This window comes from Lineus longissimus, chromosome 10, assembly GCF_910592395.1.
Source record: "Lineus longissimus chromosome 10, tnLinLong1.2, whole genome shotgun sequence".
In the NCBI taxonomy this organism is placed as follows: Eukaryota; Metazoa; Nemertea; class Pilidiophora; order Heteronemertea; family Lineidae; genus Lineus; species Lineus longissimus.
In genome coordinates, this window is record NC_088317.1 from 4,424,258 (window position 1) to 4,450,192 (window position 25,935).

Genomic DNA, 25,935 nt, shown 5'->3' on the forward strand with positions numbered 1-25,935 from the left:
TTTGATCTGATGATTTTTCTCTGTTTCAGGATAAATGACATAATAGTATCAGTAAACGATGCGAACACAGTAAATGTATCACATTCGGAAGCTGTTGAAGCGCTCAAAAAGGCTGGCTCTACTGTTGTGTTAGTAAGTATCTGGGTATAACGCCCCCTATCCATCTTTAACACAACAATATATGTAAATGTATCATATTCAAAAGCTGCGGCGGGGCTCAGAGTATCCCTCAATAACTTTCCGTAGAAGTTGTTCTAAGGGTTGCCCAGGAATCCATGCTTACAGTAGTTCATCAAATTCTGAAAGACGCATATAATACCTCTGGAGAAGTCGTTTTGTCACCTGTCAAGGTGTCATATGTCATCGAAGCATGTTAAGCCAGTGATACCAATTTCATGTGTGCAGTGTCAACTCAAAGGTATCTTTGTAAAAACAGCTGAACAGCTTCCAAGTTGTCAGAAACGACATCTCACTGATCCGATTGTGTGTTATCTTATTCTTTCTCTCATGAAATCTTGTTTTCACGTTCGAACAAGAGAACAGAAGATGCAAGGGTAATGGCCATGAAATTATCTCATTTTCTCTTCCAGTATGTAAAACGGCCGAAAGCCCCATCTGAAAACATTGCGGAATTAATCTTAGTAAAGGGAAATAAAGGTAACATATTGCGGAATTAATCTTAGTAAAGGGAAAAAAAGGTAAAATATTGCGGAATTAATCTGAGTAAAGGAAAATAAAGGTAACATATTGCGAAATTAATCTTAGTAAAGGGAAATGAAGGTAAAACATTGCGGAATTAATCTCAGTAAAGGGAAATAAAGGTAAAACATTGTGGAATTAATCTTAGTAAAGGGAAATAAATGTAACATATTGCGGAATTAATCTTAGTATTGGGTATTTCGTGTCATTGTTCGTGTGACGCATACACCTGTCCTAGAATTCCTTTAAGATAGCAAGGCAGATGTTATATCGAATGATAACAAGAAACTTACTTTTGTCCCTGGATGGAAATATGGAAATAACTTTAGCGATGTTCATCTTGCAGGTCTTGGTTTCAGTATTGCTGGGGGTGTCGGCAATCAACACATTCCTGGAGACAATGGTATTTTTGTAACGAAAATAATAGATGGTGGTGCCGCTCAGGTGGACGGGAGATTAGCCATAGGAGATCGACTTGTTCAGGTAAGGAAAGCTCCGATGGGGAACTGGGAGATTTGAAATAGCTTTGCCTCGAGCTTCAGTGGGATGTGGCGGGTGGTCGGTATCTTTTGAAGTAAGGCCCTGGGCTTATTTTCTTTTTAAATGTTGCTTTGAGATCCAAGCGTCAACTTGGACATTATCAGCTCTATAAACAATATTGGACTATTGTAATGGAAGTAGGAGGAAACTGGAGACCCCGGAGGAAACATACACTGTCCAAAAGAATCGTCTTACATGAGTATACTTGAACTGACTTGGAATTGAACCCCGGACCTCAGAGTTGACAGGCCCGGATGTTTCTACTATGCCACTCTGACGGCCCAGGGCTTATTTAGGGGCTATACTGAAGGATGGAAGTCTGTTTACCCTGTGCGGGCTGGAAAGACATCCTGTCATGTACAAGGATGCTATACACCTCACTGGGAATGACCGCCTGGTCCTCTTCACTGAAAATCCCTAACACCTTTACTGGGAGCACTACTGTGATGTTGCAAAAATGACCCTCCTATATCGTAATGTCCCCATCACTGATATGCTTCTCTTCTAGGTGAACGAGAATTCATTACAGAATGTCACGCACGAAGATGCCGTCTCAATATTAAAAGCCACGGCTGAACGTGTCGTTCTAGTCATCACTAAGCCGTCGTACGTCTCGGAAGAATACTCAGGTAGGTGGCGGTCCCTGGTGGTCGACATGAACATCAAGTCCGCATTCATGACAAGTGTTTGCTTGAATTTGGATGCTATCATGAAAAGTTATGAATAGTTGAATGATAATCAGTAGAGTATGTTCCTAAACTGATGATTTGCAGTACGGTATACAAGACCGGGTGCATCTTGGAACAGCATTTTGTGCAAATATCCTAACCTTGACCATGTAAACATAAGATTTTAGCCTGCCTGCTATAAAGCTTGGTACTAAGTTATTAGAGGTTGCATGATCCTGTATGCTCTGATGCCTGTAAGAAGAACTGGTACCTTGGATGGGGAACTGGGAGATATAATATGATTTTGCTGCGAGCTTCAATGGAATAAAGTATTGCCTTGGGGTTCAATGGGATAAAGCATTGCCATTAACTGGATTGCCTTGTGCTTCAACTGGATAAAGCATTGCCTTTAACTGGATTGCCTTGTGTTTCAATGGGATAAAGCACTGCCTTGAGGTTGACTGGGATAGGGCATTGCCTCGGGCTTCAGTGGGATAAAGCGTTGCCTCAAGCTTCAGTGGGTTAAGGCATTGCCTTGGGCTTCAGTTGGATAAGGCATTGCCTTGGGATTCAGTTGGATAAGGCATTGCCTTAAGATTCAGTGGGATAAAGCATTGCCTTGGGCTTCAGTGGGATAAAGCACTGCCTCGGGCTTCAGTAGAATAAGGCATTGGCTTGGGCTTCAGTGGGATAAAGCATTACCTCAAGTTTCAGTGGGTTAAGGCATTGCCTTGGGCTTCAGTGGGATAAAGCACTGCCTTGGGCTTCAGTGGGATAAAGCGCTGCCTTAGGATTCAGTGGGATAAAGCATTGCCTTGGGCTTCAGTGGGATAAAGCATTACCTCAAGTTTCAGTGGGATAAAGCATTGCCTTGGGCTTCAGTGGGATAAAGCACTGCCTCGGGCTTCAGTGGGATAAAGCACTGCCTCGGGCTTCAGTAGGATAAAGCAATGCTGTGCATGAACTCACTGTTAGATTTAGAGCTGCTCACCTGTGGATGTCATGTTAGAATTCTAGTATCCACTGCACGAGTTTCATTTACCCATTATTCAGATGGGCCTATTCACCATTAATCTATATTCTATAATTGCTTGCACCCCACATATGTGTTTTTTTCTCTCAACTATGTGATCCCAGAGAGCAAAATGAATTCAAGTCAAGAGAAATTTTTAAAAGCAGGACATGTAGATCTTTCTTTCGAATTGTTTGGGTCGGAAGTGGGTTCCTATGAACCTTTCAAACATTAAAAAGTTGTTGTTGGGGTGTCTGTCGAGTTGCGAGTGTATTTATCTCTTAAACTTTCAGATAAAAAAGGAGAAAAATTTTCAAAAGGTCATTTTGCTGTCTGGGTCACTAAAAACACCAAACTTTCAAACACTGCCCCCTATATGTGTTTATTTTCATTTCTCCAATCAGATATTACCAATCAAGATTTGAGTGGACTCATTTATCATGGTTTCTATTGTAAGAATGTTTTTTCACCACATCTCACTAATCCCAGGTTTTGGTCGAAGCTAACCCTTGTGCAAATTTAAACCCACTTCACTGAATTTCAATCATAATGTACAGTAGAACCTCTCTATTAAGGACGCCTTTGGGACTGAAAAGTACTGTCCTTAGTAGAGAAGTGTCCTGATTAGAGAGGTGAAATTGAATGGCAACAATTATGACCAAAACTACAGCCCTTACTAGAGAGGGTGTCCTTATTAGAGAGGTGTCAGCTATTAGGGAGGCTTCAGTTTGTCAGGACGTTTCATTTCATTTTGTTTGTTGCATTTGAGTTTTACTTTACACCAATAATCATTGCAAAGTTTTTGCATTAAGTCTTTTCGCTTACTTTGATTTGCTCTTTACATTGAGTATACCAGTAGAATGGCTTAATTTTACACTGTGGTTTAGCTTCGAATTCCCTCACCGAAAACCCATCACTTCATTACTTTGAAGTGATGAGTTTTTCCTCAGGCCAGAGTCAGCCAAGGGCCCCCAGATCCTACACTTTGCCCCATTGCTAAAAGCCCAAAGATTCCAAAATGAAGTATTTTGTTGGATAATGAAGACATTTCTGTGCATCTGTTGTTCCTGCTTTGATACCAAATGGCTTGCTAAAGCACACTGTAGACCGGTGATTTTTATCGCTAGTTTGTGCGGGAAATCGTTTTTTGTCGCATGCCAGGTTAAAATTTACAATCCCCGATCAGAAATGACATAGTTTGATCGCATTCAGCTATAAATCCATTGAACAATGGGACTTATTTTGTCAATAGATGTCAATTTTTTTGTCATGATCGAGGATTGTAAACTTGTACCGAATACCATGAATATCTGCGATAAAACTCACCAGACTTTGCCGATTCTAAGCACCCCTTGCTGCTGAATAATAAGAAAATTGTGGGAAAAAAAGACTTGCTTGACTAACAATTTTTTTGCACTTGCACTGCTTGCCCTAAATGCCTACTCCATTCGTTCAAAAATTTGAAATTTGAAAATTTCTCATCATGTATATCTGCACTGAATGTCGTTTTCAACAAAGCTGTTTACAGTGTACAAAACTATTACAGCTGTTTATAGTGTACAAAAACTATTATAGCTGTTCATAGTGTACAGAACTATTACAGCTGTTTATGGTGTACAAAACTATTACAGCTGTTCATAGTGTACAAATCTATTAGAGAGTTTATCTGGACATTCATACTATCTTTGATTAGTTTTCAAACCTACATGTGTTGTAAAATGATTCTGGTGGCAGTTATTGTAGTACAAACCAGAGCAGTGTAGATGTAATGTTCTACTAATTCCGTGCATTTATCATTTCTTGTGAATATGCTACTGTGAACTGCAAAATTTTAACGCCTCTTTATTTTTGGAAAAAAATTTTCATTTTGGCGGATTATGAATTTTCTTTCAGTCATTCCAATCAAAACTGATAATCATTTTTAGCTCAGCTGACAAGCTGAGCTATTCATATGAGTAAATGGTAGAATGAATGTCCGTCTGTCTGTCTGTCTGTCTGTCTGTCTGTCTGTCTGTCTGTCTGTCCGTTAAACAGGCACGTTTCAAAACTATGGCGGATAGGCGATAGATTTTCCCTATAAGCCATTTAGACCCTTCAGGACTCCTGAATAGACCAAGTGTGGGTCCGGCAGGATTAACAGTTTGGCCACCAGGGGGCAAAAAGCCTAAATCACAAAACAATTTTTTGGCGCTTTATTCAAGCAGATAGAAGCTTGAAATAAAGTTGAAAAGGACCGCATGCATGTAGGTCTTGAAACTACTAAGAGTAGTTTTGATTGATACTACCAGTTGGCGTTACTGAGCCAAAATCTGTGTTGACCTAGTTTAAGCTTGATTTGAATTTCCCGCTCTTGTATGACTCTGAAGGTTGTGGGTTCCAATCCCACTTCGGGTCAAATTTTTTTTTTTTTTAATTTTTACTTTTTTCACTTGTAAATACATTTTCTTTACTTTTTTGAATAATTTGGTGGGCGGCCATCTTGGTGTTTTTTTTCTATTTTAAAGCCTTTGCTGTATCCAGAGTGACATGAATTTTATGGTTGGTGTACAATAAGTCTCCTTTACATGATATCACATGGGCTTTCCATTTGACCTACTTTTCAAGGTCAGCCTGGCTCAGGCACTTAGATTTGACTAATAAGTGGCATATTTGTCACCATTTAAAAGTCTTTTTACTTTGGTATGTTTGCCTGATATATTGACAAAACTGAGGTTGAAAGAGATCTATCGGGTACTTTCCATGTTCATATATTTCAGCTGAGCGCCAGGCCCTTGGGCCTCTTGTTACAAATCTAACTTATTCGCAAAATTCGCCAAAATGAAGTGATTGTGAATAAGAAAGTGTTGCAGTTTAGGGCCTACAGTATATTGAGTTTATTTCAGATTCTGCGTGTCTGTTTGATGTCAATCCTAATGTCGTTTGTGGCATGTTTCCTAACAATTAGAAATAAATAACTCATCACTAATCAGTCTGCTAAGTCAGATGTGTGCATACTAAATGATCCCCTATCTTAATTGCAATTATAACACTTCCGTGGCATTTGCACTATCCATTACTTCAAAAGTAATTCTAATTGAACAGTCATTCAGCTGTTGCAATGAAAATATTGCAATGGCATCAGTTCTATAAACATTGTAATTTGATGGTGATGATTTTGTTGCTATGAAAATACAGTGTTTATTGTTCTCATGGAAACTACACTGATCACAGTGAGTTTTTGTTGCCATGCCAACACAGTGGTTGCCACAGTGACAACTGTGGTTTCCCAGCAGGACTGTTGTTGACATGGTGACTTCTCTAGTTGCCTAGCAACACTGGTTGACCTAGTATTACTCTGGTTAACTAGCAACACTGTTGTTGCTAAGATGACTACAGTGGTTTCCTAGCAACAATATGGTTGCCATGGTGACTACTCTGGTTTCCTAGCAACGACGTGGTTGCTATGCCAACATGCATGTGCTATGAGTGTAACTCGAGTGCCGTGACGTGTGCTTGCATGTGTTCGACTGATCGTTGCATCATCCTCGTTCTTCCAGCGCCTCTCCCCTCTGAGACATCATCCCCGCCTGGTAAGTTATCGCTTCAGTGCGCACAATGAACGTCTCCTGCCTTCATACCAGCCTCTTGCATTGTTGGCACCTGCCGGCCTAAGTCTACGCCCCAAAATAAGCACTCCTTATTGACAATATCTTTGTAGATGAAATTTTATTCACCTGATGTGTCTTGAACACAAGACTTGCCTCTTTCACTCATTGCCGAACAGGAGAGTCACTGTGATGAAACCTGTAATGCATACCAGTTTCAGGCATGCAAAAAAAGCCATTTGTAGTTTGTTAATTGTCAATTACTCAATTCCGACCCCTGGATTAATTCAGATTGTCATGAAAACATAAAAGGGTCACTTTCCAGCTTTGCATGCCCCTCCCAAACTTGCTCCATCCTTCCTGCGACCTTGCATGGTAAATTTACGAAGGCATCTTGCTTGTCCGCCTACTAATAACAAGCTGCATGATAACTAACCATGGTCAAAGTCGGGCAAGGTTCCTCGAATGGTGAGTTGTCGCCAAAATGAGTATGCCTTGACACCGGCTGATGCGACTACCACCTTGTCTGGGATGCTCACCGCACTCTGGCTACAACCTGTGTCATTTCTAAAAATGAGTTTGCGCAAAAAAGCACACGTCTGCCCAAGTCCTTGTTGATTTCATATTTTCTCTGTCAGTTGGCGTAGAACCAGCTGGTATTCATAAGATTTACCAGATATTGGACATTTTTTTATAAATTCAAATTCAAATTCAAAATAGTTTATTGTGCCTTATAAAATAATTTTACATAAGCTTTTTTTTTTATGAAAAAAAACAAAACAACAACAATAAACTCGAGTGCACATAGAACGAAGAGAAAATGGGAGCAGTTTGTGTTAAAGAGCAGTATGTTTATATCTGTAAAATCAAGAACACATTACATTTGGCCTGGCCACCTTGACGGCAAGGCCAGAGATTGCTATTTCTGTGAAATAGGTTTGTCTTCCATTGGCGGTGTATCTCCTTCAATGGTAAAAAGGCTTGTGATTCTTGCATTCCTGATTCCCTGAGCGGTTGTCAGTTATTTCATGAGAGTGTCGAGAGTTGAAGAGATTTCAACCAAGTAGTTAATCTTGAAAACTCGAGATGGCAGCACCAGCAAATTCAGAACTTTACTTTGGTCTATTGGAAGTTTGAGTTAAAAAATAAATATGGAGACGTACATCACCCCCGGTGTCCCTGTGTGACTTCTGGGGGGGGACCTGCAAGCTCGCAAAAAAGCATGGAGATATAAAGAGGGTACCGTAGTCGCTTAAGACTAATTAGCTTTATAGGTCTAAGGCGACTGGAAGTTTTTTTAAACAATAAATGATTTTGGTATATTTTCAGTTTTTTATATGGGACTCCAAATGTTAAAGGAAGTAAATCTAAATTGTAGATTGGAATTGCAAATGGGGTCCAAATCTTTATTCTTATCCTATTTCCTTTTTTAAAATTTTCATTTTATTGCGCTCGTTTTCAGTACAAAATGAATACGCCGATGAACCCAATAACTCCAGTAACTCCACTGCCCTACCGCCAAGTTACTCAGCAATTACGACGCCAAAGCCATTGCCATTTACGGAAACGGAAGAAGATATACCACGGTAAGAAGCCTTTTCTTTATCAATAGGGGGCGCCAGGGAGTCGAGCATGACATTTAGGCGGCATTTTTAGATATTATTCGATCTGACAACCTGAAGTCCTTTATTATTACAATTTTGACATTCCAAATTTTCGAAAATAGCCGGGTTCAGCTGCCTTAACTTATTTGGACAGGATTATATGAAAATTATCTATTCATATTAATAAAGCCATTGTAATATTTAAGAAGATTGTGTTTTTTCTACCATGACATATTTCCTATTCTCTCAACACAATAAGGTATTGTTATTGTCCCCAAATATTTCCATGCTAAATTGCCCGAAAAAATATTATACATTTTGTGCACAGAACACTGAATAAAGTACATCCCTTATAACGTACTTGACTTAAAACTTCTTTGGGGTATTGTTCATGGTTTATTGACATACCTGTTGTAAATTAGTCACCCTTGGAAGAGTCAATACTTCTCTACATGTCATGTTGTGCTGTGTACAATTTGTCACCCAAGTTAGGTTGACACTCAAAAAGACCAGTCCATGCTTACTTGAACCGAAGGCACAGTACATGAGTATGGCTCAAGTTGGGTTAAGGCCACTCAGTTAAGGGTGGAGTAACCAAATATAAACTGAGTCATATTGTTGCCCGAACTTGATCGAACATCAGTGTGCATTGTGTACTGATATGTGTGCCATTTGCAGTCTTGTCCATGGACAATGTGACAATGAACTTAGTCACCCATGGCTGGGCGGCAGTTTTGACCTCTCAGGACCAACGGCTTGTTGTCCCAGCCATGTTGCTATTCGAATGCAAATATTTTATGTGTGCCGTACTATACATGCCATGAAAGTGTATCAACACAGTTTATGTAGATTTCGATCTATATTCAATACATTGGGCTTACATCACTGCGCTGGTGTAGAAATTTGGCAATTTGAAATCAGGCATGTAAGATTACTAGCTGGCTATTGTGTGCAAAGTGTGTAGTGCATCCAGCCATGGACCTGGACTTAGTACAATTTTAACTCCTCGTTATACAGGATATTGCACTTTTAGAACGTTATTATTCAGGATTGTGACAAACTAATCATCAGCGGGATAATTAGCGATCATTAGGCTCCAATCAATTAGGACACCACTGAAGAATCAATCAAGGATCGACTTGATTATGGTGACGTTATTGGCCTATTTGTGGCAGCGTTGATGTGTTCTTTGATTGGTCAGAAAACATTATTTCATTGTGTTATTTGAAGGCAGATGAGGTCATGTCTTTAAAAAAATCGTCAGTTTGAATAATTCCTTCCAATTGTCTCCAAATTACGTAACTATAACACTCCAAAAGGTATTGATTCTGTTTGAAAATGATAACAAAATTTGCCTTATCGAATATCATGGTATTGACTCTGGATTACTCTGTAATTGTCTACCAATGTATTTATCTGTGAAAGGATGATAGCATGTTTTGAAATTGTTTTATGTTTTTGTTCAGGAATATACATGTAGATTTATATGAGATGTACATGAATTTGACTTGTGACGAGATGTTATTTTGAAAACTCTCATCGAGGAATATATACAGTTGTTAATTGAAAAACGTGGCTTGTAACAATAAGAGTGTCATGTTTTAAAACACGAATTTTAAAAAGATTCAATTCAAAGAGGATTATGTGGGCATTTCAATAAGGAATATTAGGATTATCACAGAAAATGGGAAGCGTTAAAAAATCTGTCACTCTGCCCCCTAGTGGACCGACCTCGTACCGCCCAGGCCAGCGACAGCGGAATATGAACTATCCACGGTAGGTTTACATCTGTTTCATGGCCGGGTTTGTCAGATTTGTTCCTGCTGTTTCTCGAAGTTTGTAAATACCCAACTTGCGAAATAGACCAGTGGCCATTTTGAAAGGACATTTACAACAGGCAACTGGAGTAAACGATATACCTTTGTGTTAACGAGTTGATGTATAGTACACTCCATTGCCTGTGGAAATGTTCTTTTGAAAATAATGGCAAAATCTGCTGTGTTTAATGGATGAGTAGTGCTGACCTTGACCTTTTGCCCATGTTGTCGTCATCCAACAGGCTTCTCAAGAATTGAGGAAGGGCTGTGTCTTTGATAAATATATGTTCGAACCTCTCTATTAAGGACACCCTCGGGACTGACCAGTGCTGTCCTTAAAGGAGACATGTCCTGGTGAGATGAGGTCAAAGTGAATGAAAGTGACCAATTGTTGGCCATGACTAGCGTCCTTAATAGAGAGGGTGATATTCTCAACATTGCTCATCTCTTCTTAGTTCTGATTTAATTCACCGTCACCAGAAGGCAGCACCCGTCATCGTTGACAGTAGATGGTGACAATGAGTGCCATCCCCTGCTACTGGTTGCCCTGACTGCTGTTGTCATCATCCATTCCGATGCTCCCGGACATCATGCCTGTCACTGTATCATGCATAAAAATACCATAAAGGTTGCTACATCAATTTATTATCAGCTGATGTGAAATGTTGAGAACATGTCACAGAAATCAGCTTTGCATGACATAGCTGGTCTGTTAGGCCAATGAAAATGACTTCTAAGTTTCTTGGGAACAAAATCTCTCAAAATTTGTCAGTTGACAAGCAACAATTGTGAAACATTTTTGACTTGCATTTTTTTCTCATTGGAGTTGTAGGTGGATGCATGCATTGGTTCTGAGAGCACAGATGTTGGTGTCATGATAGCAGAGCTAAGAAGATTAAGCCTCTCAACTCTGCTAATTGATCAAGCATCTCATTTTCACAACAACTTTGACAAGCCAACTATTGGGGGATGGGAGTTCCCCCCCCCCCCCCCCCCCCGTTCCAACGGCCATGTTGTTTGCCTTGAAAAAAAAAACGGATAAGCAAAAAGTCTGGCCTGATTTCTAATCCAGATCTGCATGATTTGGCCATAAACTGCCATTGTATTGTAACCATCTCCATATCAAAGCACTTTTGACATGCTTGATGTGCGGGCATGAGTTCGCCAACAAACCTCACTAAGACGACAACAGATGGTGTCTTCGTGGTGTGCGTACTGCTTGTGACACTGGTCAAACTCCAAACTGTTTATTGTTTTTGGCCTCGAGCAAGACACCTAACACGAAACTGCCTCTTTCTGTCAATAATGATAATGATAATGCACAGTAGAGATCACAATCGGATATTTTTCTCCTCGCTAAATTCTACAAGAATATGATAAGCTGTGCGGTTTCTTGAACACGTTTGCATAACTACTACTCTGCACAAGAAAAAATCTCATTCCTCAAGCCTACTCAATCAATTTGTCATAGCTTCTCCATCAATTAACCTGCCATGCTGTGGCTTTCTGCAGCTTTCTGTTGCGCTTAAGGTATCAGTTCCACTTTGGCGGCAATGCTCTTGAGCAAAGCCAACCTGTACATGAAGTTTTATTCAATGGTTATAGTCTGCTAAGTACGCTGCAAGTTTTTCCCCCAAAAGCAGGTTTCCTCCTACATGACCTGAGAAAAATTTGTCCTGTGTTGTCATCAAAGATGGTCAGCTGCATAAAGTTGTTGCAGTGTCATTTAAATCAAGATTTCGCAGCCAGTCTAAAACCATGCATACTAACTCTTGTGACTTGTGTGTTCTCATGAACAATTCCTTCAGCAAACTGATCTAATCATGAGAAACTTTTCAATTTTTACAACCAAGTAGCCTAGCTTCCTCAGGTCGTCTCTAGTGATACTCCTCTACCCCTCTTGACCATATTGCACGAAATGAGGGTCAATCCTCCATCCGTTTAACAAGGTTTCACAGCCATTCCAAAACCATGCATAATGCATAAAGCTTTTGTGTTTTTCGTGAACGATTCCTTCAGCAAACTGATCTATTCTCGAAGAACTTTCCGGTTCTAATAACAGGAATTTACACGTTCAATGGCTTCGATGGGTGAATAGATTGGCGTGATATCCTGGTCTCCCGCCTGTGTTCATGTCAGCGGTGGCATTTTCTGGTGGTAGTTGTGTTGGGACTTATGTTGAAAGTTGACCACTTCTAGTGTGGTACCGTAATAGGATAGTTAATATTTTCTGCTCAAAAGGAATTTGTTGATTGGTAAGTTGCTTTTTTTACCCCCAAGAAAACTGTTCATTGATCAAAACCGGTTTTGAGAAGTTGGTTTAAAGCAACTTTAGTGGGCGTGACATTGTTAGTGTCACAAACTCATTGTGAGGATAAACTTGCTCAACATGTCTTTTGTTATCAGTTTTGGTTGTGCCAAACTTACTATAAATGCTTTACCTTTTTGCCCCAAGTTTGTTCTTTTACCAACGAACAGAAGATCTTTTCCTTTAAAACCTGTCCAAAATATCGCCAATCAAGTTTTGGTAATAAATGTAATCTTGATTTGGTTTGTTATACGGTTACTCTACCCTTCTTGATTACACTGCTGTTGAACCTCTCTGGTCTGGACACCCTTGGGAGTGGCAAGTGCTGTCCATTTAAAGGAGGTGTCCTCATAACAGGGGTCAAGTTGAATCAATCAAGTTGTTTCCTACTAGCCGGAAGCAATGCTTCCCCTTGGATAAAAAAATGAGTACATCTTTTCGAAGCATCCTGTAGATAACTCATATGAATTCTTGCGGCCATACCAAGGTATGTTTAGCCATGGTTTAGCTGAGCGGTTCAGAATGAGAATTGAGTTAAACGCATCCATTTGGGGCGCTGGGAGGTCCCAGGAAGATTGATGGGGGTGAATTATTGATTGCCGCGGCAGATAAAGTGTTGTTGTGCGAAATTGACCAGAAGCTGGTCATTACTTTGGGGGTATTGGATCTTGGTGGGTTCTCATCAATCGGGACTTAAAGGTGTTATCTGGACGTGATATTTCCATTGATTGGTCAGTGTTGTTGCAAATGACGAAAAACACGACTATATATATTTTAAACGAAATCCTATGAAACTCGGAAAATCAGATTTATGTGTGTGTCGGCCATTTATTTCATCCAAACAACATGTCTGTACCCAAAAAGAGATAAGGCCAGGCTCTGTGGTAGAAAATGTTGCTTGCCCAAGGTCACAAATCTTTGGTCTGGACGGAGTGTCCTGAATTCTTTCGAGGCTAAGAAGCACTGGACTATACGCATTCATACTGTCATGATTGTATGAACTCATCGGAGCGTGCCTTCTCCATTACGCCAGTGAAAGCGTCCTGATCAGTCCAACATGACTGACTATCACATGAATAGTTCCTGCAAGATCAAGCGTGAAATTTTGTATTCGTGTTGATAGTTTGATGGCCGGATGATTTCGCCGAGGCACTACTCCCTCGAGTTTGGCTGAATGGAGTGCTATCTGGTAGGACACGCCCAGCATCATGTCAGGCTATCGAGCAGATTTCGCACTGCTGCGTAGTAAGGTAAATTTGAGGGGCTGTGTGAAAAATATGTGGAATTGAGAAGATTCCCAGTTTAGTGAGCTACCGAGTTTGAATTTTTATCAACAGTGGCATGAAATATAAATTTCTGCACAGGTTGTGACTAGGGAGAGGCAACAATGAGAACATCAACATAACATGATTTTGATGTACAGTGGAACCTCCCTTTGCGGATACCTCTCTAAGGACAACCTCTCTATAAGGATGCTAGTTTTGGTCCCAAATTGGTTGTTTCCATTCAATTTGACCTCTCTAATCAGGACACCTCTCTATTAAGGACAGCAATTTTCAGTCCCGAGGGTGTCCTTAATAGAGAGGTTCTACTGTAATTTGAACAGATAGGTATTGCCTATGCTGCCTCTCTGAGGTAAAGTGATGTGTCTAAGGTCATGTACATGTGGGTTGGCACACGCCGGGTAAACAACCTGTCAGAATTTGATGAATCGGGTCCACCCAGTCGCAATCAAACCGGTGGGCCACTGCAGACGTCTGCCGTTGAGTCTTGTAACCATGGTGACGATATCAGCTTCGGCTAATGAAAAACTATTGTACATTTCAACAGATCATTCAGGCAATTGTCGCCTTCCTTAATCGACGATGTTGCTCTCCTGGTTTCCGGCGGGAGCAGATCTTGATGTTTCCTGTCGATATCTCTTGTGCATTTCTTCTCTCCGGATTACGCCGTTAAAAGGTCATTAGGGAGAGTTTGACTCGAGGGCTTAAGTGTCGCGCAAACATGCAATATTTATTGCTGCGACCTACGATTGTAATCGATGCTGTGTGCAACAAAAGATCTCTCCTCTGCGTGAAAACTGGTAATCACTAGGTTTGATTTTGATAGAAATTTACAGGGTCAAATATATACAGTGTAAACCCAACTATAATTTTGAGAGTAATGAATGTACTGTTACTTTAGAATTTAATTTGTCTAGTTATTGAACTTCATCACAGATGGCACTCTTATTTGTTTTAGAGGCAGGTTAAGGTTAAATTTACATTAGGGCTTGTAAACGGGCTTTTCACATAAAATCTCTCATCTTTGGCTCACCGTAGGGGGGTCTATACATTACCGCAGTGTCCGTCTTCGTCGTCCGTCGTCCCAAATGTTGACTATTTTAGTACACAGTGCATCAGTTGCCCATGTTGTGATTTGTTCTAATTGTCTGATAATCGTAATCATGTAATCATGTAACTGCATGACACATTACACAAGAATGGCAAGTGGGCATGAGTCCTCAAACACAACAACAAGGGGTCAGCTCATTGGTAACCAGGATATTTTGAAATACAATCAACCGCAAAGTTTCGGGGGCATTTCGTTTTTTTGTGATTCTGTTTTTGACCAGTCATTTTTCTGTTGGCCAAAGTGGTCTTCTAGTTCAATTGCCTGTAAGCACCATGCATAACTATAGCACCTATATCCTCACCCAGTACCAGGTTAAAGTAGACTTATGTAAACATTACTTCTTATTCAAAAATTTTATTCCAAGTGATTGAAGTGGTGATATTTTGGTGAGAGGACCTGATTTTGCTGTTGACACGGTTAGTGAAACTGTCAAGAGCTTGACATCATACATTGTACTGGAGTTTCCGAGGGACTGTTCCGAATGGGGGCATCTCTCGAAATCTATTGGAATGGCACTGGCGAACTGAACCTCCACCACTGGCTAAGACATTGACTATCTCTATAACTCCATTGGAATGGCACTGGCGAACTGAACCTCCACCACTGGCTAAGACGTTAACTATCTCTCTAACTCCATTGGAATGCCACTGGGTACAGTTTCTATCATTCATATTGAGAGATGTTCTATAACATTTCGTAAGGGCAGTCGGCAATTATCATTACCAAGCTTCTATTCTCACTTGCTTACTCACTGTCAGCTGTGCTATTCAGTCGTTTCTGAGGTGTTTCGCAAGTCTCCCCGGTTGGTGCAGAAACCATTTATGACATCACGCTCCATCACATTCTGACGAGGCTGTTGCAGGCAATGGCTGTCCTCTTGAGATTTTCTCTAGCTTGTCAAAAATGACATTGCCACGGCCATCTCAGACCCGACTGCTGTCATGATTTTGTATTGGATGTGGTCTTGGTTTGGAAAACCAGTTACAGTGGCATTTGCTCACTCCAGCTGTGACCATTGTTATACAAGTAGCAGATATTTGAGATTTTGGATCCGATATAGCTCTTTTGGATTCGATTCTCACTTGAAATCACATGATGTGAATCAAGTAATGCCATTGGCCAAGAACATTTGCCTCTGTGATATTGACGACTACTCCAAAGATGCCATTTAAAGAAAAAATTTACATTATTTGCAAAATCCGCCAAAAAATAAAACACCGTTGAAAAATACAAATTTAGCAGCTTACTAGAGCTGTTGTGGATATTTTGACAATTTGGACTGGTGGTATGATTTTGAAATATCAAAGACAGCTTATGGGACATTCAGACACAGGCATTTGAAAAGGAGGAATTCCTCAGAGCAGCCTTGCTGGTCTCTCAGTTTCCACTGCCTGTCCTCTTCTGACAGATCCATCAAAATTTTATCCTGTACAACCGAGATTGACAGGTCGACCAGTTTAGAAGCCTTTCATTGACAACGGTGGATCTATTCAAGAAAGCGATCGTGTGCAGCCTCCCTTGGGCTACTGCGGCCAGCCCATTGAGACGTACCCCACTAGTATGGGAATCTGAGAGCTTTCCCGCCGATCGACCGTATCAGTTTGATGTCCTATCTCTCAGTCGGATCAGTCTGGGTTGGTTGTGATTTCAAAAACGATCGACAACGCATGGCTCGATTCATTTTGGAGATCACTAGAATTTACTATCATGTCATATGATGTGCTTCCCAGTGTGGTGCTTGCTCCACTTGAAGATTAGAATTCCTGTGGAGTATTTTCCCGCCCGACCCTGTCAGTCTTATGTAATCTCTGTAAATTGGATCTTTTTGGAGTTAAGTAGCTGAACTAATGAGATTATTCAAGACAGTTATTACTGACTGCTTGTAACTGTTCCACTACATCATTTGACTAGTGCCCAACACAGTTGGAATTCCTACGTATCGAACTTTCCGGGTCCGACCCCCTGTATCAGTTTGATGTGTTCTACCAGAGTTATACAGGGATATCAGTGCAGTATTTCCCGAGCATCATTCCAATTTCTGGAGCCCAGACCTTTGGCACGTGGCAGAAACATACTTCAGAGATTTCCCGCCCTCTGAATCAGTTTGATATATTCTGTGGCGAGATCTGTGGAGACTGCTTCGATTAATCAGTGTAGTTCATGGACTTTCAAGAGAGAGACCATTTAGAAACATACTTATTACGAAACCAATTGGGAATTCCTCTCCTATATCGGGCATTTCCCAGCCACAATATCGGTGCCATCAGGTCGGAATGTTCTACTGAACTTCTCTGCTGGGAGAACTAGGCTACGAGGCCAATTACATCGATTTTCTATTCTCATTACTGGGATCACGTCAAAGTCTTGGGTGGATACTGATAGCTGAGAGTAGATGAGGGGGATTTCTCTAGCCTCTTGATTAGTATTGAGCTCCAGTCCAGTCGGGAAATAATCGAACTCGGAGTACTGCCTTTTCATGTGTGGCCACGAGATACCAGGCACAGTTGGCTGAGTATTTGAACCGAGGGAACCGAGCAATGCCTTAAAGCCACAGCCCAAAGTGTGCTCCACTGACCTCAGTTGATGCTGTGGTGGAATCCTTAAAAGAATGTTAACATTCTGTGTGCCTAAAGGCTGCCTGCGTCCAATTTTGATTTAATATCTTGGATTTGGCTCCATCACGCTCTTATAAAAACTTGGATATCACGTGATTGGTGAAACGAGCTGATACCTGTTAGGCCCTACGCTAACACCTCATGCTTGGATACCCGCTTAGGTGGAAAAAAGGCAGGATTTCCCACCACTCTCAGCTTCCATGCGACACCATGGAAACTCACTGATTGCGCTGTCAAACAATTCCTTATCATCTCGCATTCCTGACTCTTCTCATTGTGGTAAATGTCACGATAAAATCTAGCAATTGTGGCCAGGTAGCGGCAAGGAAACTTGTGATTACAGGGCTCACGAAATTTTGGATGGATTTTTAAAACACACGATTCATATCAGATATTCGACAACTTCCTGTTTTTGACACTGTCCCCAAAATAACTGAAGTATTTTCTGTTGACAGCGCTTGGTAAATCTAGTTATAGTCTCTAAATTATGCATTGCCTGTCCTAACATACGATGGGGTTGGCATCGGTATGGATATAAACCTCAAACTTGTATAAATATTTCAGGATCTGTGACTTCTAAATTTGGACACTGTCCCTGAAATCGGTGAGGTATTGACTTTAGACTGTGGTTTGGTAGTCTGCACACAGACTGCTGTACTTGAAACCTACATTGTGTACAATCTAGTGTCCTTTGGCACTGGCATACAACAGGTTAAGGCTGTTTTGGTATTTCTATTGTGTGTCACACCTAGGCGGTAGGCAGCTGGGAAGTGCTCTGCATGCATTGTAGTGTAGTCACTCTCCCTCAAGGACTTGAAGCCTGAGCATTCAAAATTTAGGAGCTGGGCGACTTGAGCTGAGGATTTTATGTGTGTTCGGTGGAATTTTGATGCAGTTTCTTCCAGTTTCTACTCGTGAATACCGGTTTACCATATTGGATTGGTTGTCAGGTGATGTTTTTCATCTGTAGGAGTTTTGTAGGACTTGTTGTTTGCATAGATTTCCCCAGTGCTGGAGTGGATAAGTTGTTCAAAAAGTGTTGTGGTAGTGTGTGCAGTGGTGTGTGTGTAGACTTCTCGCCAGATTTGGCCAGCCAGACGCTTCACTAACAGAGTGGGGTTTTAAATTAGCTTATTTTATTGTGGAATCTCTCCAGTGTTGAAGTTTAGTTGAAAAGGTTTGTCAGGTTTACGGATTATTGGACAAGCCCCTAGTTTTTTTTATCTCGGGACGATTATAGCGTATTTACGTACTGTACTTAGACCATCTTGGACGTCAACATGGGTAAACAAGGCTGGACTAAATATCTCTTATGCGGGGGTGGTGGGAACCGGAGTAAGCAAAAGGGAAAAGGTGCAGACAACCGGCCGCTTGATAGAGTTCCAGAAGAGGCCCCGCTGGAGGAAGATCGGCACTCGGTCAATTCTGCTGACGAGGTCTACAAGCCTGCTACAGAAAATGGCGGCATTGATATCGCGCTGGAAATTCACGATGACGTCAAGGAACCGATTGTTTCCGATAAGGAGTCGGGTGACGAAAAATCTGAGGATGGTAACAAAGATGGCGGCGGAGGTGAAGGAAGCGATGTAAACGGAGATATAGATGTCGCCGTCAATTCTGAGTTTGATACCGATGCGACTCTTGACAAAACTGATACAGAGTTGGATGTCGAGTCGCCGACTGATGGTTACGTCGAAAGTGAGACGCCAGATATGGACGGTGATGAAAAAAGCTTGGATATACGATCGGAGACGAATGTTTCCACGCCGGGAAGCAACTCGGTGGAAATACGAGTTAATGGCGAAGCGGTGACGACTGAGTCTCCTCGTAACCGTGGTTACCGTCCAATGCAAACTACGGCAACAAACTTGATGGACAAGAATGGATATGCGGCGATCGAGATGCTGCCACATCAGTTACCGGAGCGAGAGAAACCTACAAGGTAAGCACCCGAAACTTGACCTCATTCCGTCTCCGTAAGAACGCCAAAATTCAAAACGACCGTTGTCTGTCACCAACTTTATTTTCGTGGAGTTTTGGTTGATTTTCTGTGTGACTGTGATATCTCAAGGCCAAAAAATGGCAAGCTCATAAGACTATAAGAGAGACTGTGATAGTCAAGTGACATCCCACAGCAACAATCAGCCCTTCACATTAAATTATTTTGATTGATGCAAGAAATTCTATTATTTGAGGATTGACATCATCCACAGTTGAAAGCCTGACACATTTTCAATAATCTGTGATGTGTGTTTGAACTCCACCCTTGAGTAACCAATCAGTTATGACTAACCCAGCATTGTTTGTTTGTTTTGGAATGTCCTAATCAAGCCTACGTGTTTATCAGGCCTTTTGTGAGCAGGTAATGGTGATTAACACTAAGAGACCTAATCCCTTTCGTGCTGTTATACTGTTTCCATGAGGTCTCTTAGTGTACTGTTTTCACCCCCCCTCCCATGTGAAAGAAATTAACACTTGGGTGTGGTTGCTTGCAAAACTCATGCTTGCTAATGTGTCAAGGTTGATATCAATGGCTAATGATGATTTAAGAGAAGAGAGTGTATTCTTTCATGGAATATACTGTGTGTTCCGAAAAAAAAAAGGCATTGTGGACCTGAAATATCAACTTGATTTCGCAATCAGAACAGGCGCCTAGTCTGAGCTTGAGTTGAATATTCAGAATACGCCTAATAACTCAAACTTAAAGAATGAGAATTTCGCAATCAGTTTATTACGATTTGAAAATAGTCAAATTCGCTAACTTTTAGCATCGAATAAATTTAACTGTATAGATGTATTGCGATGACGTTATAGCTTGAACTGGAGCTAAATGTCGGAAAAAAACTATAACAATATGATATGTTAAAGTTTTTGTTCGGAATATCTTGTAGATTACTCATAATCGGCAGCTGTCCAGGTGCGTCCTCTTGAGCAAAGCTCTGGTGTTGAATATCATCAAGTATTGACTCTTTCTAGACGAGAATGCAACAGCGATCAATTGCAAACAAAGCAGTTAGACTACAAGTTTTATCCGCAGATGAGAGATGTTTTTCCTCTCACAACAGTGATTATAATCGCAGCGATCTGAATTCCCTATTTTATGCTGCGCTTTTCATGTTGGCCTTGGCCAGTTCATCAAACTTGTTGGTTCACAATCACATTCTGTGCTCTATTCCTATATTATAACATGTAGGGCATGTAATATACTTGTGTAATTATATTGCTAGGCCTGGTTCATAACAATTGAAACAGAATCTGGTCAGAGTGCCTAGGCCTCATAATTATGATGGAGATTGAATAATATGATATAATGAGAATAAGATCATGTTTGCATTCATGGGGTTCATTTGAGAGGCATGTCAAGAATGATCAAAACATTGGCGAGAAACCTTTGAAATGTTTGTAATGGCAGCAAGATTGGGCTGTCGGAGTGGCACAGTGGAAACGCCAGGGCCTGTCGCCTCTGATGTCCCGGGTTTGATTCCCAGTTGATCCCGGTACACTCATGTGATGAGCTGCGTAGGAAGAAACCAGATTTCACGGTAATCCTGCCTTGTTTGAAGAAGTTGCCCTCTTCCATGGATGGCTCTAGTCTATGGACAGTTCTTGGTGAATTTCAGGCCCGGAATTGGCCTTTTTGGTCAGGGGGGGGGGGCATTTGCTCCCTGCCCAACTATGACCCTGAATTCGATGGCAGAAAGCCTGTTACTTTTGTGCTCATTTGAGAACTTTTGAAATACACTGCAGTGTGTATCACTGAAGTTTCTAGATGGTCATCTTCAGATTCGTTAGACAGAACTTGTTTGAGTAGATCTAGTCGTGTACAAGGTTTGTTATCACAATGCACTAAGAAGTCTACCAAATATTTTGTTTGTTCAAGCCTATCAGCGGCTTTCCATGTAACTGCTTATTTTCCAATAGGCTTTGACATCCCAGCGGTACGAACAAATATTGGCATACAGGCAGGTGTATGTCCTATACATATGTATCAAGCCTTCTTCATGCCTGTTGACTGTCTGACTTTGAATCTGGGCTCTGTCTAGGCCTACATGGCTTGCATGCAAATGTTCTTCAATCATGCCATTCTTGGCATAACCCATCACAAGGCCTGTCATATCGTGATGAACTTGAAGTACATTTTCCTATCGTGCAGGGAAAAATCATATCTAATCTGGAGCAATTTGCTCGATGGTAAACATGACCGAGGTCAATAAATAAATAAAATTGAATTTTCACGAGATCATAAAGGAGATTTTACATCTGCTGTTATGATAAAATTAACTGTTGTTAACCCCTTCCTCTCAAAGAAATATTGCAGAATTGTAATCTATTTTTTGTGTATTCAAAGTCCCCAAAGTGTGTATTTCGTTTTTCTATAACTAAACCTTGTTGTGGGCATGGCAGGAACTACATATCCTGTCCTATCTTGTGATGCATTGATTCTGTTTCCAGGCTCTCTCAGCACTTTCAGATGTCTCAAAGTCTGTTTTGCAAAAAAGCGGAAGAAAAACCAATTATACAAAGAATCAATCTCATCATCTTAGATTTTGAAACCGCATCAAACCTATCTACATGTACCAAAATGACAAAGTTCACATTCATTATTCTCTTGTCAATGTAGCTACATCATCTTAAACACATTCCATACTGGCCAATGACAACATATATAAGCTCCGCGCTAGATCAATTTCCCACGGAATTGTGGCGGTCCTCGACAACACTCCAGTCCTCCTTCGGGACCCTCCAAATATTGCCAATTCTCCAATCACTCTCAAGGACCGGTAATCAAATTCGACGTGGACGTCCTCCGAGTATTATGGGATGGCAATCTAAAGGATGAGCAGGTGTTATTGTGGCCCAAAGCCGCTGTTTGGGTCCCTTGGTTGTTCTTGACACATGTTGATAGTCAGTCATTTCAGATTTTATGTGTGAAATGGTCTGGTAGTTGGGGAAATTTTCTCGACTTAAGTTGTTTGATATTGGGTGTTTAACCCTTTGTGCAATTTGCACAAGAAGTGGTTCTATCCATCATCTATTCCATACCTATGATATGGTTTTCCCGCTATCAACCCGACGTTTTCATAGTGAAACAGGGGACATCTACATCTATGTCGACAAATCGTTGTTTGCATCAAACTCAAAAGATTGCGAAATTCCGTGTAAAGTCCTGTTCAAAAACATCCGAGATTGATATCACATGAAAGACACCACCCGTCAATACTGTATGGCCATTGATCGGATTCTTAGAATTTCAAACTTTCTTCTAAAGGAATAAAAAACATGCGAATTTGACAAGTTAAGACATCTTGATCTGACTTCAGAGATTCCTTGAACCTCCGACTTATCAGAGTTTATCTGGTGGGAATCGATGTCGATATTTTCATTGGGCGATGCATGTTTGTTCACATTGGTTGTTCGAGAAGTCTTTGGAGGAGAATATTGGAGTAGAAGTACTCCGTGGAGGATGACTCCTCCAAGTGCTGAGCATGCATCCAAGGAGACAACAGGGTCCTTGCTGAGCATGCATCCAAGGAGACAACAGGGTCCTTCTTGATCCGAGCGATGGAGCAATAAATTCTCGAACATTACAGTCCGAAATTAACCACAAACGACATTTGCCGCCCACGTAAACCTGTATATCTATCGCTATCCTCGGCACTTTAATTCAGCTGATACTATCAGGCCAATCATGAATATAACTTCAAGGCAAATATGAGATGGCTTATACTCATAGGCAAATTGCCAATTTATACTGTTATAGTTTCCTATTAACTTTGAAATGTGATCTTTGCTCTAAATGGCAGACAGAAAATCGTTTTTTCTCTCCTGTGGCCCATTTCACCACTTTGGATTAATATGTGTCAAATCTTTGATCAGAACTGGGAATCATTTGTTTATAGTCGTAGTTTCAAATATCGAAATTGGTTCGAAGCGGTTCGTCCATGATTGTTTAGCAATCGAACGGATGTTGTCTGTTGATTTCTTGGCTGGTAGTCTGCAGTGCTTCCATCTTGGGTGGTTGAGCGTAACTATAATGCCAGTTGAACAGGTTGAGAATTCACTGATTGAAGTGGGTAATCTCTTTTCCTTACTGTATAGCGTGAAATAATCCAGTGCATTTCATTTTCGAGAATGCATGTTGGACCCAATTGTATTTTTTTGTCCCAGACCAACTGTGAATTAGTTTTACAGTTCTGAGAACAACAATGATAAAACTGTCATTATACCGACTTTTTTGTTCATTTTGCTGTCCTCCCCTCTTCTGACTATGAATAGCGCAGTGGAGTGTGTCTCTAAATATATCTAACATATCCAAGTCACAATGATAAAATTTTGAGTATAATGCAAAGAAATATCAGTGATGGGCTGATAACCCAGATTCATTCAATCTTACGGCTTCATAAAAATACCCCAATCAAAAGATGAATTTTGAGAATAATAGCAAAAAAACTATCAATGACAACTAAAAAAGGTAGCCTCATTTATCGATGCGGCTTCTCCTCATCTGCTTATGAATGGCGCGCCACAAAAAGATGTCCACACACAATGGGGGCGCTGCGTGTGCGGTTTGTATTAAACGATAGATTGACCTGCCGTGTATGATAATACGAGATCCTATTGATTTTGTTCCTTGTATGGTTGGTGTATGTATGTACGGCGAGATATGGTTGGTGCATACACCTGGCTTAGATGTGTTATATTTCGCTGGAGATAAACACTCTGGGCGTAAGTGATCTAATTTCTGGTAAAATTTTACGATTTCTGGCTAATATTTGGATAGACAAAATCTGGTTTATTTGGAGGAGTTCCTGAAATGTGAGATAAGCTTTTCTGTTGTGGTTTGAGTGGTTTTCGTCGCAACATGTAATATCTATGTGTGTCTCTCCCAATGTCATCGACTTTTATCGGTACCGGTGTTATTCACGCAGGTGGTTTGAACGTGCGTGCGTCTGTTTGGAGGGCCGTGGAGGTCTACCCTAGGATCGTACGTGACAAAAATCACTCGACTAATGAAAAAATCGGTGGATTTCTTCATACATGGTGAGGATATCTACTTGGTGAGGATATCTACTATTTGTTTGCGCTACAGTACAGTGAGTCGTTCAGCGTTTTAGTCCTTGTTCTATACCCGTCATCAATGCTGCAGTTCCTCCCCGTCAATTGAGCCACAGCGATATTGCTCTCACGGTGATGATTTAGGAAGCTAGCAAGCCGTCGCTGGTGACAGATGCGCCAGATACTCTGCTGGCTGCACCGTTGTGCTATAACTCAAGATTCGGGCGGCCCTTGTTAATTTCTTTAGTCGCTGTTCGTTGTTGGGCAGAGTGTGCTTTCTTCTGTCTGTACGGCCACCGTATTGACGCCATCGATCAGACAATTGGATATTACAATATCTTGAGAGATTTATAATGGAATCCTTTGATAATCTGCGGAAAATATTCCCGTGTGCATGACCGTGTCTGTGTCGTAAATCTTGAGGTCCGGCCAGTATTTGCTGACTCCGTGGTGAGTGAGTACTTGTTGTGTGCGCTTGCGTCTTCATGGAATTGATGTTCGTTGATGGGAGATATTCAAAAATATCGGAATCTGTGCAGGGAGACTATTTATAGCTCATGGACTGTTTCGTCCGGTCTGGATCGGTATCGCTGAGGCCGTGACTGTACACCAACAGTGTTTGTGTCCACCCACTGTACGTCCAACACAGCGAGGCTGGTTAACTAAATCCATATTCAGACTGCATCTCATACAGTCATAGAACTGAGGATGCATTAAGCGAATGGGTGTTACTCTTGTGGCAGTGGACTGTCCTGTGTATGCGATTCTACAGTGATGCAGCGCACACATGTTGGTGTTACAATGTAATTTCATGATTTTACACACACGTGAGATGGCCAGATTCATTTAGGGATTATTTCGATAGCAATTTATACCGAATGTGCCGGAGAGCTAGATGACATATCATGTATAACCAAAAACAGAATCGGAGTAGGAGGGACTTGTCCGAACTGAGCAGGTAAGCATGGAGAGATGAGGTCGTGTAAACACGGTGGCCCGGCCCGCATTTCCCCAACTTGTCTCCTACCACTCCCATTTGTTTTACTGTTTGGCTGCCAAGCCAGTAGGTACCATCATAACATAGATTATCTGACAGTCGATGATGTCAATCAGTTTGGCTACAGAGGCCTTGTGGTGACATCATTGTGACGTCCATTTTTGATGTCATTCTGTGTCCTTGGCCCTGTTGATGTCGCTAACTAAGTGTGCTGCATGTGGACAAGTTGTGGGTTGACGTTACCGCGAGACAAACGGTTATTGATTGAAAACTTTTGCAGATAACCTTCAAAGATATTCGGGCTAACCCACCACTCTACATCAGACCAGAGACTGATGAACCAGGCGATGAATAACATCAGCAGTGCCATGTGATGCTGATTTCCCTCCTTCATGCAACAACATGGCTTTTCAATTACCCGTCGCACTCCAGGCAGTTGCCGACGCTGTGAGGGGGCGTTCTGAAAACAATTCATCACGAACCAGCAGAAGCATTATACGACATGAACTTGTTGAAAATAATGCCATTAATTTTTCCATGCCATTTATAAACTCTCATGTGTTTTGAGTTGAAGCGTGTTGTGAGTGTCATTAGTATCATTTTATGTATTTGGTTGAGCCCCCTTTTGGGACCTGGTTGGA

At 41.1% G+C, this 25,935-nt stretch overlaps 1 protein-coding gene across 21 annotated transcripts in view; it reads left to right on the forward strand.

The window, feature by feature from the left end:
* LOC135494256 (disks large homolog 4-like) overlaps window positions 1–25,935 on the forward strand; it is a 148,402-nt gene that overhangs the window by 94,548 nt on the left and 27,919 nt on the right. For 19 of the 21 annotated variants that reach the window (XM_064782130.1, XM_064782125.1, XM_064782127.1 and 16 more), the window contains 7 exons: window positions 30–132; window positions 591–657; window positions 1,046–1,182; window positions 1,748–1,868; window positions 3,324–3,371; window positions 6,456–6,488; window positions 7,966–8,089. In XM_064782130.1, coding sequence (XP_064638200.1) covers window positions 30–132; window positions 591–657; window positions 1,046–1,182; window positions 1,748–1,868; window positions 3,324–3,371; window positions 6,456–6,488; window positions 7,966–8,089 — 633 coding nt within the window. The remainder of the gene's footprint in view (window positions 1–29; window positions 133–590; window positions 658–1,045; window positions 1,183–1,747; window positions 1,869–3,323; window positions 3,372–6,455; window positions 6,489–7,965; window positions 8,090–25,935) is intronic. The other 2 variants (XM_064782137.1, XM_064782143.1) reach the window with 2 other exon arrangements.